Genomic DNA, 16398 nt, shown 5'->3' on the forward strand with positions numbered 1-16398 from the left:
TCAAGTTTTAAGAACTTAGGAACTCCAAGGCACTCGAAGTAAGTAGAAAAAAGTAAAAAAGCCTTTATTTTAATAATCAAGTTTTGTTCGTTTTTTTTTAAGAGTATCCAGGGAACGAGCTGTAGGCTCCTCCCCCTTTTGAGTGGGGAGCAGCGGCTCATTTGCATTTATAGATACATGCACGAAAACAGCATGCTTTTCCTTTCACTCAGAAATTGGGTGTTTACAACATTGTATAATAAATGATCTGTGAGGTGTTTTGAGCTGAGACTTCACAGACACGTTCTGGGAACACCTGAGACTTATATTATACTTGTAAAAAGGGGCATAGTAGGTACCTTTTTATACTTTGAAGCGGATTTCATAACAAATGTCAGTAGACCAGAAAGATTTTAAAACGAGCGGTTTATTCATAAATCCATAAGCTCTTACCTTCAGGCTGTGGAAATACAAACCGGAAAACAGAACACAACGAGCGCAGCGCTGCAAAGGGGCTACATAAGGGATATAGTCTTACATTTTCTGAACTTAAGAAAATAAGATGTTTGCACATACAAATCTCACCTCTACGATGCTGTTGTGGACTGTTGCCAGGGACTTGCTGCTGTGATGTTCTTAGTGTTTATTAAAAATGTTGGTTGGTGGTTGCTGCAGCATTGCTATGGTGGTGTTATCACATTTCGTATTGTTGCTGCTATGCTGTTTTGGGTGGTTGCTAGGGAGTTGCTATGGTATTTTCAGTAGTTTTACTTTTGGGTGATTTTAAGATGTTATGTGGTGGCTAGGGCACTGTGAATGGTTGCTATTGTGTTCTGAGTGGTTTTTAGCATGTCGTTGGTGGTTGATTTGGTGATCTGAGTGTTTTTTAGTGTCTTGTTGGTGGTTGATAGGGTGTTGCTAGGTGGCTTTTTTTTTTTTATTATTATTTTTTTATGTTTGTTTCTATGTGGTTTCTAGGTTGTAACAGTGATATTTGCGTACACAAACACTACAAATGAACACAAACCAGTCTATTAGAATCTTGGTTTGTTGGATAATTCAGTCCAAATGAATCTAAACTAGCCCATGTGTAATATGAAGTGTTAGTGCGCACACACACAACTTCCCGCTGTGTCCAATTTACAGCTCAGAGAAGCTGGTGAATGCAATCAGTGTGAATTTTTTACAGGCCCAGGACTCATAAATATCTCTTATCTCGCTGTTTTTTTTCCCCCTCTGGGACAGGATAATGTCATTTCCTTGGCACTAGTTCTACTGGCTGATTGGTCCATTTATTTGTGCATATGTTGAATGTCACAAGATTGAACAGTCAGTTTTCTTTCCAATCATCACTGAGGTCATATTTCTTCTTTCAGGTACCCGTTCCCTACAGTCTTCAGTACGTGCAGTAAGAAGGATCTAGCCGCGAGCTTGGAGAAAGGTGTGGGCATGTGTTTGTTCAACATGCCGGAGGTGAAAGTGCTCTACGGAGGCCAGAAATGTGGAAACGGATACGTCGAGGAGGGAGAGCAGTGTGATTGCGGAGATGTGGAGGTACATGAGAGCCTGTGTGTGTGTGTGTTTTGTGTTTAAAAACATATTTCATTCAGACGTTTACATGTTTCCCACAAGTGCCGCACATTTCCACTCTCTCCAGTGTGTCGTGCATCATTAGCAATCGCAAAATAAACAGTTTCTGCAGCCCAGTGTTTTCTGCGAGCGTGCTGTGAGAAGAAGCACAAGATGTGGTTTGGGAATGAGACGCATCTGTCACACCGGACCGGGAGCTTTGGAGAGGACAGCAGAGAAAAGCCTGTGTTTGTGTCAGAGCGCTTCAGGTGTTTCCTGGGGAGTTAAATCTGTTCATTGATGTCTTTGCTGAAACGTCGCTGGCAGTGCAGTGTAGCATAGCAAAGACATAACAATGTTCTGTGTGTGTGCATCCGTCAACAATGCTCATGTTAAATTTATGTCACATGAATTTCCACATAGTCAGCAGTCAGAAAGAAGCATCTGGGAAAGTATTTGAAAGTCTTGTACACATATGCAAAATGTACTTGAGTCACATTTCAATTAGGACAGAGTTCTGGAGTTTTCTACACCTTTATCACACCTTTTGGTGCCCAATCTAGCCAAGTCACATTTATTTTTATAGCGCTTTATACAATACAGATTGTTTCAAAGCAGCTTCTCCGTACTAAATATAGAAAATATATGTGGTTTACGGCCAGAAAAAGTAATGGCCCAGGATGCTGTCACTGCGTAAAGCTATCAAAACATCATCAGTTTGGTTAAATTGATTGTGCAAAATCTGTTGCAAAATCGTTTCTGTTATAATCGATCTCTGTCATGATGACTCTGGGAGGTCACATGATAATGACAACATGGCGAATGTATAACGTTCAGATTGCATTCATACTACACACATTCATACTATATAGAATGATTGTGAAGTAATTACTTATTCAAAATAAGTAGTTAAAGGGGTGGTTCAGGATTTTCAACATCGGACCTCATTTTCAAGTGAGCCTGTTTGTCATTCATCAGTGGAGACCGTTTTCAAAAAAATTCATCCAGTCCTTACTTTTGGATAGTTCGCTGGTGCTAGGCTAGCGCGAGTCAACGGTAGATGCGTTAGCCTGCCATTAAAAACAGTTTTACCCACTCCACAGTACATCAAAAGCAAATAAATTATAACGCCAGACTACCGATATAAATGTCTGTTGAGAGAATAATGTTAGAAATCAAACTACCCTTTCATCGCATTGCAATAGTTATACTTTGTTCCCTGTGTTTATTAGCACAGTCTACAGCAGCGGCGGAGTGATATTAAGTTACCTAGGCAACCGAGACTACTACTAGCTAGCTAGACGTCCCGACTGTAGTGCGCTTCTTTTCTGTGTTTACTTTTCGGCGCAGTACTAACCGGAGCAAAGTAAAATTCCGCCACTGCTGAGAAACTAGTTCCTGTAAATGTAATGCGATCATTGAGATGCAAGTGTAGTTTGAATTCTAACATTATTCTCTCAACAGACATTTACATCGATAGTCTGGCGTTATATAATTTATTTGCTTTTGGTGTACTGTGGAGTGGGTAAAACTGTTTTTAATGGCAGGCTAACGCATCTACCGTTGACTCGCGCTAGCCTAGCACCAGCGAACTATCCAAAAGTAAGGACTGGATGAATTTTTTTGAAAACTGTCTCCACTGATGAATGACAAACAGGCTCACTTGAAAATGAGGTCCGATGTTGAAAATCCTGAACCACCCCTTTAAGTACCTACTCGAGAGAGGATGTGATTTCGACACTGTTATACAGTTTCACTGTTATACTGTAGAGGGCGCTGTCTTCTGAAAGAGTACAGAACCTCTGCATCAAAACACAGACGAAGAAGAAGCAGAAACATGCAATAAAAGCATTGCTTATGCATGTTGTAGTCTTTGACAAAAATGCACATTTCTCAGCTTTTTAAATTTTTTTTATTAATATATATTTTCGGTGTAAATGATCAAACATGCTGCCGCTGGCTGGCAACTTTCTTTCTTTTTTATGCTGGCGGGGAAAGAGTAAAGTATGTACAATAACTTAAAGTTTGGAATCAGTACGAATTTATTTTATGTTTATGAAATCTTCTGCTCACTAAGGCTGCTTTCAGTTAATCAAAATGCAGTAAAAACAGTAATATTGTGAAATATTACAATTTGAAATTTGTTTCTATGTGTATATATTTTAAACTGTCATTTATCCATGTGATCAAAGCTGGATTTTCAGCATCATTATCCCAGTCTTCAGTGTCACATGATCCTTCAGAAATCATTCTAATATGATGATTTGCTGCTCAAGAAACATTTCTGATTATTATCAATGTTGAAAACAATTTTTTTTAATTTTTTTTAATCTGTGTGTCTGTAGGAGTGTCTGAATCCCTGCTGTAATGCCAGCACATGCACACTGAAGGAGGAGGCTGTGTGTGCGCATGGACAGTGCTGTGAAAACTGTCAGGTGACTCGTGACATCCATCATAATTCACCTTATTTATTGCACTTATTTTACAAAATAAGTAAATAAAAGTCCACATTATCCGAAAGCAATACTGATTTTTATTCTTTAGAATAACATGCACTGATGAATCATTCGCAATAAGGCCAGGAACATTAAGAAATTGAGATAAAAGTATTAAAAGGACTCATATTAATACATCATGATGTGTTTGTCTGTGTAGCTGAAGCCTCCAGGGACTCCGTGCCGTGAATCCAGTAACTCCTGTGACCTGCCAGAGTTTTGCACCGGCGCCGACCCTCACTGCCCTGCTAACGTCTACCTGCACGACGGACACACCTGCCAGGGTGTAGATGGGCACTGTTACAACGGCATCTGCCAAACACACGAGCAGCAGTGCATCACACTCTGGGGACAGGGTGAGTAGAGCGCCACCCGCTGGCCTGGAGGAGCCACGGCTGCATCTGTGAAAACAGTTCATACGCATCAGCAATGTCGATTCCTTTCTGTGAGAAATGTGTGTGCATTTGGCAGGTGCAAAACCAGCTCCAGGTATCTGCTTCGAAAGAGTCAACTCGGCGGGAGATCCGTACGGAAACTGTGGAAAAGACGCAAAGGGGTCATTTGCCAAATGTGAAGCACGGTAGGAGAAAATATCAACTTAGAGTTCAGTATTGCTGGAGCAATATGTGAGTTTATATATATAGAAGTAATGAATATACATTATACATTATTAATAGAAATAAATATAGAAATAATAAAATACAAAACATCACAAGAAAAACCAAAATAACTGGGGTTAAATTGGGAATAATTAATATATTTATATATAACCAATAGTTTCATATTTTTGTATGTTACTTTTTACATTTTTGCTGTTTCATAATTGTTTAGATTTAGCCTATAATAGGTAGATTCCATTGTAAAAACTTGCTTTTTTTTATTTTGTGACAACCTGCCCCGATATTGGGCACAAAACTTCAATAGCTTTTTTTGAAGCCAAGACTTTAAGGTTTGTGTCACAGAAATTGACTTTAAAAAAAACAAAACATATTCACTGGTGTAAAAAGTGTGACAACTAGCCCCTGTCTTCCATAATTGAAATCACCACAAGTACATGAGGGATTTTTTATTATTATTATATTGCAGCAGATGGTTGTTGATTTGCTGCTAAATTAAGTATTGTATATTGCAGATTTTTTGGAAGAATGTTGCTTTTAGTGATTTCACTTCAGGACGCCAGAAAATGAAAAGAGCCTTCAAATACTTTGAGTGTTTATTTAAGTGAGAGTGTTTTTCTCTTAAAATTACTTTTTAGATTTAAATTACATTTTAAATGTGATGCATTTTCCTCTCGTCCTGTACTTTATTGACTGATCAATCCACTGAGAAATGCTGCAAACGCTACAGCCGGACAAATAACAACATGAGCCTTTAAAAGTGGAAGAAAACAGAAGCCTATTGAGAATGTCACAGTAATTAGCATTTGCAGGTAACACCCGTCATACATTTTGTTTTAATTGAGCTCAAATTGGCTGCTTCACGGATCATATCCTTGATGAAGTAATCACTGTAATGACTGAAGTGGACAGACAGAGAGAGAAACGGGGAACGGACTGTTTTCAGACGCTAATGACTCTTTATTTTGGCCAAAGGGACCTGAGCCACGTCCTGCTCTCTGTCTGTCTGTCTGTCTGTCTGTCTGACTCTCTTTTTGGACTCGACTGCGTGAGAAACTGCCCTGTGAATGCAGTAATTGGTCTTCATTGGAGAGGATGCCTCATTATTTCTCCATGTTTTGGCTGCATTGGAATCAAAGATGTATGTCCCATTACCATGATCCTCTGTGGAGGAAGCACACTTCAGCGCTGTGAAAACACGGCATATGTGTCAGTCTGGGAAACTGGAACAGGGGATCTGTTAGCTATGGAAAAAACGTTATACAACATTTTAAATGAGTGCTTCTCAGCTGTGGGGACACAACCCTGTAATGGGTCACGGGTCAGTTCGGACAGCTAGGAAAAAACAAGGCTAGATGTAAATACTAAAATGCATATACAATTATATATACCGTCAAACCAAACATTATTCAGACACCAGGTATAATTTTTTATATTGTTTTACTAGTGTGTGCAGGACACTATAGTTCATTGATGTAAGTGAGGATAGCAAAATAAAGTAAACTGTGACATATTATACCCAAAAATTATTCATTCAGTGACTACCAGTAAAATGTATTAAAAAAATTACGATCAAATATTATTCAGACACTTTGACCTGACCGTGGTTTGCTTAAGTGTTTTTTCTTCAATTGCTAATGCAAGCTTTTTACACCACAGACTGAATAAAATTAAGCATTGCATGGTAATTGGTTGAGCCAAATTGGTATTATCTAATTGTGTAGTTACATTTAACAGCTGACAGATATTCAACATAATTCATTTGTGAGACAGTCTAAGAGAAGGACGGACAAAACCAGTGAAAACTGATTTGATAACTCTTCTTGTCACATTTTCTAAACTATAGCGAATAAACTGTGATAATGTGAGAAATGTTGAAGGCGTCTGAGTTAATTTTGGTTTGACTGTATATTGAAGCCTTTTTTAACAAAAAAAAAGGTATAGTGAATGTGCTTATATTCTCCAATCTTCTTTGTAAAAAGTTTTGCATTTCAAAATGTTTTCTTGCTGTTGTTTTCCAGGGATGCTAAATGTGGGAAGATCCAGTGTCAGGGCGGAGCCAACCGGCCGGTGATCGGCACCAATGCCGTCTCCATAGAAACCAACATCCCACTCCAGGCGGGCGGGCGTATCCTCTGCCGCGGGACTCACGTGTACCTGGGAGACGACATGCCGGATCCGGGCCTCGTGCTCACCGGCACCAAATGTGGAGAAAACATGGTAAAGAGAGTAAATAATGAGAAGATGCTTATTTATCAAATCAGACCATTACTAAAAACTTATTTTAATTTAACTCAAGCTTATTCAAATCAGGCCTGTGTGGATCAACAACATCAGGACTGCAGTGGGTTGAATTGCTTTGCTATTCTTTTGCTAAAGTATTACTATTATTATTATATTATTTTGAGGTATATATATATATATATATATATACAGTGCTATGCATAAGTTTAGACACCCATACTAAAGTTGACTAAAAAGAGGAATAAAAAATCATCTTTTGGAAACTGAACTTAATGCCTTAATTTAAAAAATTAGGAAAAATCCAACCTTTAAGGACACCAATTTTCTTTGTGAATGAATAATGCATCGTAAATAAATAAATGTTCTTCCTTAAAATACAGGGTGCATAAGTTTGGACACCCCTATGTTAAATTCCCATAGAGGCAGGCAGATTTGTATTTTTAAAGGCCAGTTACTTCATGGATCCAGGATACTATGCATCCTGATAAAGTTCCCTTGGCCTTTGGAATTAAAATAGCCCCACATCATCACATAGCCTTCACCATACCTAGAGATTGGCATGGTTTTATTTCAGTTAGCCTAATAGCTAGTTTGATTTGCATTGAGAGATGATCTTATGGAAAGTACCCCATGCCAATCTCTAGGTATGGTGAAGGCTATGTGATGATGTGGGGCTATTTTAATTCCAAAGGCCAAGGGAACTTTATCAGGATGCATAGTATCCAATTTTTTTTTTTTTTTTTTATACTTAAAAATAAAAATCTGCCTGCCTCTATGGGAATTTAACATAGGGGTGTCCAAACTTATGCACCCTGTATTTTAAGGAAGAACATTTATTTATTTACGATGCATTATTCATTCACAAAGAAAATTGGTGTCCTTAAAGGTTGGATTTTTCCTAATTTTTTTAATTAAGGCATTAAGTTCAATTTCCAAAAGATGATTTTTTATTCCTCTTTTTAGTCAACTTTAGCATGGGTGTCTAAACTTATGCATAGCACTGTGTATATATATATATATATATATATATATTAGGGGTGGAACGGTACACAGAAGTCACGGTTCGGTTCATACCTCGGTTCAGACATCACGGTTCGGTACGAGTTCGGTACAATGGAGGGAAAAGCAAAACAAAATAACCGTTAAAGGAAAATAAGCCTTGTATTTTTTAAATAAGTTTTATTAATAAAGTAAAGGCATAGAACCAGTTTATGTGCACTGACAATAGTTTTATATAATTAGTTTTAAATTAATAAATTAATTAATTAAATTAATAAAAAAGGCAAAAAGACCTTGAGATATGTTTGGTTATTGTACCTGAATTAATTGAAAATGAATTTGCTACATTTCAGATTAATATATTTGTTTTCCTTAAAATTTTAATTAACAGTATCTTAAACACTTTGCAGTTTGAATGATGTCCTGTATAAACAAAATGACGGAGCATGTTTTTATGTTTCCACTGTTCGATCGCGCCCGCGCCTCACACACACACGCGCGCACACTTGGGACTTTTCGATCGCGCCCGCAGATTAGGTGTCCCTAAAGACCCTGCGTATCTAACAGTAGTTCCGCATTACATTAATTAATTTGCACGTGAGTTTTATTTATTTTTATACCGTGTATTCTCCGTGTAAATTTATGCACCGAACCGTGACGCCCGTACCGTTTCGGTTCAATACGAATACATGTACCGTTCCACCCCTAATATATATATTTTTTTACCCATAATATGTATGTATGCATGCAAATTCACTAAACATTTACAACAATGCAACAGTGCGGCTCAAAAACCTGCATCTTATTCATTAACCACATACAATCCTTTTAAATGTGCTGAATTTCATTGTCATTCTTTTCAATGCAAAACGTCACATTTAAAATGTAAATTAGGCCCATTATAGATTTACAAATATGCCTATAATAGTGTATTATGAAATATGTCAAAGGTCACATCATGGCAAAACAACAGCAACAAAAAAAGGAGTTTACTATATGGTTGTATTATTTGTCCATGCTTTGTAAATATCTAGCGTGTTTTTGTCACATTTGGTGTGATTTTTACCCCAATCCCTAGTTTATTTCTGACCCTGATCTGTTATTATAATTCATTTGTAGAATAAATCAAAATCAGTAAGAAGTCTTTGCTCCCATGCAAAGGTAAACTGCAATAACTGCACATTCAGTCAGAATTGAGTCACCAAATGAAATCAGGGATGTTAACTAAGGAAAAAGTGTCCTCATTGACATAACTGGAAATTACCCTGACATCACAGTATTACAGTAAACCAGTAAATGTGTGTCGAACTGAATTGCATGTGACACATACAAGAAATCATTGCTGGATGACAGTATGTTTGGGTGGAGTTGAGCTGATGACACAATCATCACTAAATAAAGTGTCTCTCTGTGCGTCTCCAGATGTGTGTAAACAGACGGTGTCAGAACATCAGTGTGCTCGGGGTTAATGACTGTTCGGGCAAGTGCAGCGGACATGGGGTGAGTTTTTATCACAACGTCTGACTGTCTTTACAACATCACAGTTTCACTTGGAAATATATATGAATGGTTGGCGAACATCATTTCATGTGTAACCCGGAAACCAATCTGAACTTATCGTGAGAGCTTCATCTCCATAGACTTACATATCAACTTAATAAGCTCATACAGTGGAGAAATCTTCCTGATAACATGAGGGATCTTTGCTGAATCTAATGTGGCGTTCATGCCAGGATTACCATAATTACACAATGTCCTTATAAATGAGTCTGAAAAATTCACTCATAACACCAGAATAGGCTTAGAGTGACTTAACTTAAGTGAATTAACTCCATTAATTCAAGTCAAATTTGTTTGTATAGCACTATTCACAATACACATTGTTTCAAAGCAGCTTTACAGAAAAAAAATATCTTAATGTTTAAATTATCTTAATATAGCATCGCTATATATATACAGTGCTATGCATAAGTTTAGACACCCATACTAAAGTTGACTAAAAAGAGGAATAAAAAATCATCTTTTGGAAACTGAACTTAATGCCTTAATTTAAAAAATTTGGAAAAATCCAACCTTTAAGGACACCAATTTTCTTTGTGAATGAATAATGTATCGTAAATAAATAAATGTTCTTCCTTAAAATACATGGTGCATAAGTGAGTACACCCCTATGTTAAATTCCCATAGAGGCAGGCAGATTTTTATTTTTAAGTATTTAAAAAAAAAAATAATTTTGGATACCATGCATCCTGATAAAGTTCCCTTGGCCTTTGGAATTAAAATAGCCCCACATCATCACATAGCCTTCACCATACCTAGAGATTGGCATGGTTTTATTTCAGTTAGCCTAAAAGCTAGTTTGATTTGCATTGAGAGATGATCTTATGGAAAGTACCCCATGCCAATCTCTAGGTATGGTGAAGGCTATGTGATGATGTGGGGCTATTTTAATTCCAAAGGCCAAGGGAACTTTATCAGGATGCATAGGATCCTAAAAAATAAATAAAAAAAAATACTTAAAAATAAAAATCTGCCTGCCTCTATGGGAATTTAACATAGGGGTGTCCAAACTTATGCACCCTGTATTTTAAGGAAGAACATTTATTTATTTACGATACATTATTCATTCACAAAGAAAATTGGTGTCCTTAAAGGTTGGATTTTTCCTAATTTTTTAAATTAAGGCATTAAGGTCAATTTCCAAAAGATGATTTTTTATTCCTCTTTTTAGTCAACTTTAGCATGGGTGTCTAAACTTATGCATAGCACTGTATATATATATATATATTGATATATCATCATATATTATTATCAGATTAGATCTGGATTACATTTTTGGACGGTACAAGCGGTTGAGATTTTCAATATTATATATCGCTTTACATGAATATATTGTATGTATGTGCATATAGTTGGTTACTAATATATCCAACTTTATATAAAGAGCTGAGCGATGATATAATTACATTCTGCAGCTAAATAAAAAAAAATAAGGCAGTTGAGATTTGCTTTATTCACCTATCGATTCTCACGTAATATTGAAGAACCCATTATGTTATATGGAAAATATGGAACAGAAATATGTGTTGAAGGTGCTGTAACTACTACCATTAACTGCTGACGTATCAATGGTTAAAGTCAGAGCTTTAATGACAAATTGTGCTTCCCGCTCATAATTATGAGTTTGAATATGATGTGAATGTGATTTTTAAAAGTTAGAAACTCAAAAATTATAGTAATTCCGTTGTTGTTGTGAATTCTTGAATGGAAAGGCTCAGAGTGAGAATTGAAAATGTCTTGATTATTCAAAATATGGTTTCTAGAAATAATCTGTGTTATGCTGAACATAATTATAGTAATTCTGACATGACTTGAATGCAACTAAAAGCCACTTATATTTCACGTCGTTCTCTCTCTGTGTTGTGATGTAAGACTCACACACGCAGAAGCATACGATCTCTCCCACTGTCCCTCTGAATGGGTCAATCAATCAGCCTCAATAACCTCATTTGTGTCCAGCTCACAGTGCCGTTCATCAGGTTTCTGCTGTCAAACACTCACTTATGAGCTATGCAAGAGCCCTTTTATTTTTAAAGAGTAGCAAGACATTGATATTATTATCACAAACGAGCGTAATTTGTGGAGCTTGTTAGTATCTATTAGGAATTTTCCTCACATTACAACACAAATCTGAGGAACAAAATCATGATGCATCTTCATGTTTGTGTGACAGGTGCTTTTCCACTTTACCCAGTGACCTGTTTGATAATGTGCATGTAAAAAAAAAACATCTACAGGCTAGTCTGGGTAGGTTTTATGAACTCATGCTGGCAGATGCTGTCCTAGTTGGAAAGCTTTTTTTCCACGCTCTGTTTCTGGTGATAGTTTTACACATTTAGATTGCCTGTACGAGTTCCTGCTTTTTAAAAATCTTCATTCAATTAGCAAAAGCTTGTATAGATTACTGTAGGAATGAGTCCAGATGAGATCTGTGTAAATACTGGGGGGCGAAACCTGACGGAGCGAATGTGTTTTAGCTCCAGCATTATCTCACAATATAAGAAGACTTCCAGAGGAACAGGTTACATGTTTGTGCAGAGATAGTGAGAAACAGATAGTGGACGTCAATGAATGAGCTCATGAATCTCCAGATTAGATCAAGATGTTCAACATCTGCAGCTCATCAGCACCAAGAGAGAAGAACCAGAAACAAATGCTGCCAAATGGAGAAGAAAGGAAGCGTTTGAGTGTTTGGTGGATGTTGAGGAGGTGCTCTCCGAGAGTTACAGCATGCAAACACACATGTGTAGACCATGGAGACATGTTCCTACCAAAGTTGGTAAAAAATAACAATTAAATTGTTCAAGAGAATATGTCCAGGTAATATTTCATCTTATATAAAATTAAACCTACTGTATTTTAGGGCCATTGATCATTTTTACATTGTCATTGTAATTACTTCCATGATAATCAACCACATTTAAACTATATACAGTGGGTATGGAATGTATTCAGACCCCCTTACATTTTTCACTCTTTGTTATATTGCAGCCTTTTGCTAAAATCATTTAAGTTCATTTTTTTCCTCATTATTGTACACACAGCACCCCATATTGACAGAAAAACACAGAATTGTTGACATTTTTGCACATTTAAAAAAGAAAAACTGAAATATCACATGGTCCTAAGTATTCAGATCCTTTTGCTCAGTATTTAGTAGAAGCACCCTTTTGATCTAATACAGCCATGAGTCTTTTTGGGAAAGATGCAACAAGTTTTTCACACCTGGATTTGGGTATCCTCTGCCATTCCTCCTTGCAGATCCTCTCCAGTTCTGTCAGGTTGGATGGTAAACGTTGGTGGACAGACATTTTCAGGTCTCTCCAGAGATGCTCAATTGGGTTTAAGTCAGGGCTCTTGCTGGGCCATTCAAGAACAGTCACGGAGTTGTTGTGAAGCCACTCCTTCGTTATTTTAGCTGTGTGCTTAGGGTCATTGTCTTGTTGGAAGGTGAACCTTCGGCCCAGTCTGAGGTCCAGAGCACTCTGGAGAAGGTTTTCGTCCAGGATATCCCTGTACTTGGCCGCATTCATCTTTCCCTCGATTGCAACCAGTCGTCCTGTCCCTGCAGCTGAAAAACACCCCCACAGCATGATGCTGCCACCACCATGCTTCACTGTTGAGACTGTATTGGACAGGTGATGAGCAGTGCCTGGTTTTCTCCACACATACCGCTTAGAATTAAGGCCAAAAAGTTCTATCTTGGTCTCATCAGACCAGAGAATCTTATTTATCACCATCTTGGAGTCCTTCAGGTGTGCTTTCATGTGTCTTGCACTGAGGAGAGGCTTCCGTCGGGCCACTCTGCCATAAAGCCCCGACTGGTGGATGGCTGCAGTGATGGTTGACTTACTACAACTTTCTCCCATCTCCCGACTGCATCTCTGGAGCTCAGCCACAGTGATCTTTGGCTTCTTTACCTCTCTCACCAAGGCTCTTCTCCCCCGATAGCTCAGTTTGGCCGGACGGCCAGCTCTAAGAAGGGTTCTGATCGTCCCAAACGTCTTCCATTTAAGGATTATGGAGGCCACTGTGCTCTTAGGAACCTTAAGTGCAGCAGAATTTTTTTTGTAACCTTGGCCAGATCTGTGCCTTGCCACAATTCTGTCTCTGAGCTCTTCAGGCAGTTCCTTTGACCTCATGATTCTCATTTGCTCTGACATGCACTGTGAGCTGTAAGGTCTTATATAGACAGGTGTGTGGCTTTCCTAATCAAGTCTAGTCAGTATAATCAAACACAGCTGGACTCAAATGAAGGTGTAGAACCATCTCAAGGATGATCAGAAGAAATGGACAGCACCTGAGTTAAATATATGAGTGTCACAGCAAAGGGTCTGAATACTTAGGACCATGTGATATTTCAGTTTTTCTTTTTTAATAAATGTGCAAAAATTTCAACAATTCTGTGTTTTTCTGTCAATGTGGGGTGCTGTGTGTACAATAATGAGGAAAAAAAAATAACTTAAATGATTTTAGCAAATGGCTGCAATATAACAAAGAGTGAAAATTTAAGGGGGTCTGAATACTTTCCGTACCCACTGTATATATATATATATATATATATATATATATATATATATATATATATATATAATAAATATATATTTATACATCTTATTTTTCATTGGAACAGGTAGTGGACAAATAATTGCATATTGACACAAATATTCTTAAATTTATTTCTTATTTTATATATATTATTTAATAATAATATATCATATTTATATATCTTATTGTTTTCTTACAGCTTTGGCTAAGATAGTGGACATATACTTCCATATTTACATAAAAATTCTTAAATATATTTCTTATTTTGTATATATGTTTCCATATTTACATAAAAATTCTTAAATATATTTCTTATTTTGTATATATGTTTATATTTATATATATATATATATATATATATATATACATTTTTAATAATTATATTTATTTATCTTTTTCTTACAGCTTTGGCAAAAGTAGTGGACAAAAACTTGCATATTTACATAAATATTCTTACATTTATTTGTTTATATATATATATATATATATATATATATATATATATATAATATTTAATAATATATATATAAAAAAATATTACAGCTTTGGCAAAGGTACTGGAGAAATACTTGCATATTTACATATATTCTTTCTAAACAAGAATAAATTATAGTCAATATAGTGTAATTTTTGAAACTATGTTTCTCTTATTTACATTGGTAGGTGTTCTTATGTCTGTTAGCTAAACCCATGCTCTTTAATTTTTCTGTAATGTAAAGTAGATCCATCTGAGTGTTAATACAGGTGTGATGTGACTGCTGTGCTATTGTCTCGTGTGCAGGTTTGTAATAATAATAAGAACTGTCACTGTGAGGCTCTGTGGGCTCCTCCGTTCTGTGATAAAGCTGGATTTGGAGGAAGCATGGACAGCGGCCCGATGAGACCGGCAGGTATTAAACATGTGTGTGTGATTGTTGTCCTGCTCTTCAACAGTGTCTGTTCACTTCACAGATGTGTGTGTGTGTGTGTGTACATGCAGACAGCAGCAGTGTGACGGTGGGAATCCTGGTGGCGTTTCTGTGTCTGCTGTGTGTTGGAATAATCGCGTGCATTAAGAGGAAAACTCTGCTCAGTCTGTTCTTCAGCAATAAGAAGAACACCATTGAAAAACTGAGGTATTAAACCTGCATAGCTGAAATAAACAATCACTTTGAAGGAGCAAGAGGCCATGCTAAAATATAAAAGGAGATAACAGTATTTAGTTTTGTTCCTTTTGAAGTCCACAGAGTCATAATATGGCAACACTTTATTTTGTTAGTCCACTTTAGACATTCCACTAATTATAAGTTACTTTGCAACTATATGTCAACTATAACTTATTTTACTAACCCTACCCATACCCCTAACAGTCTACTTATACTCTAATGACAGTTACTTGACATGTAGTTGCAAAGTTACTTATAATCAGTAGAATGACAAAAGTGGACTATCGAAATAAAGTGTAAGCCATAATTTAGTTTTTCAAGACCCTTAGAACTAAACAGGCTGTTTCTGCTACTCTGTCGTCGAGAATTCTATATGTAAATGAGTTGCATTGTGATTTGCTAAACTCTGTGTACTGCCATAGTTCATGATGTGAATCTGGGGAGAGGAAGTTTCTGAATATGAACACAAATTCTGAATATGCATTGATATGTAAATGTGGGTTAATTTGCACATGATTGCAATGCCATAACCGTACAAATTTCCATTTTGCAGTCTGGGAATGGCTTTATGTTGTTAATGTTACAATAATGCACATCATTAATGCAATGTCCTACATTGTCACTCTTAGAAAAAAAAAAGGTAATTGTTTTTATTAAGCAGCTAACCTGTTAACCCATTAACATGAAAGTATTATGCAATCACTCCTTATTGATAGTTTTTGGCATAAAGTGTTCTTTAAAACACTAGGGTTCTATATAGAACCCCATTCAACCTTTTTTTCTAAAGAGTGTTTTCTGTTTTTACTTTGCTGCAGGTCTGTCGGACCCAACAGGCTGAACAGTCCAGCTCACACACACACTGGCACTCAAACACACTCGATGTACAGAACGTCTCCTCAACGTCAGGCTACAGCTTTACCACAAAGTGCCAGCATATATAAGGTGTGTGTGTGTGTGTGTGTGTGTGTGTGTGTGTGTGTGTGTGTGTGTGTGTGTGTGTGTGTGTGTGTGTGTGTGTGTGTGTGTGTGTGTGTGTGTGTGTGTACACCTCCTGCTCTCCTTCCTCATCACTCATTTGCATATATCATACGTATGCATACACACACACACACATATATATATATATATATATATACATATATACAGTACAGGTCAAAAGTTTGGAAACATTACTACTTTTAATGTTTTTGAAAGAAGTTTCTTCTGCTTATCAAGCCTGCAATTATTTGATCAAAAATACAG

General features: G+C 36.8%; 1 protein-coding gene across 1 annotated transcript in view; it reads left to right on the top strand.

The window, feature by feature from the left end:
• Nucleotides 1-16398, top strand: part of adam12a (ADAM metallopeptidase domain 12a) — a 108304-nt gene that overhangs the window by 81882 nt on the left and 10024 nt on the right. Inside the window, exons 12-20 of the mRNA XM_084434046.1 lie at nt 1356-1533; nt 3894-3983; nt 4204-4399; nt 4515-4623; nt 6682-6880; nt 9326-9403; nt 14793-14901; nt 14991-15126; nt 15972-16098. Of these exons, the coding sequence (XP_084290172.1) occupies nt 1356-1533; nt 3894-3983; nt 4204-4399; nt 4515-4623; nt 6682-6880; nt 9326-9403; nt 14793-14901; nt 14991-15126; nt 15972-16098 (1222 nt within the window). The remainder of the gene's footprint in view (nt 1-1355; nt 1534-3893; nt 3984-4203; nt 4400-4514; nt 4624-6681; nt 6881-9325; nt 9404-14792; nt 14902-14990; nt 15127-15971; nt 16099-16398) is intronic.

This window comes from Rutilus rutilus (assembly GCF_951802725.1).
Source record: "Rutilus rutilus genome assembly, chromosome: 16".
NCBI classification, from domain to species: Eukaryota; Metazoa; Chordata; class Actinopteri; order Cypriniformes; family Leuciscidae; genus Rutilus; species Rutilus rutilus.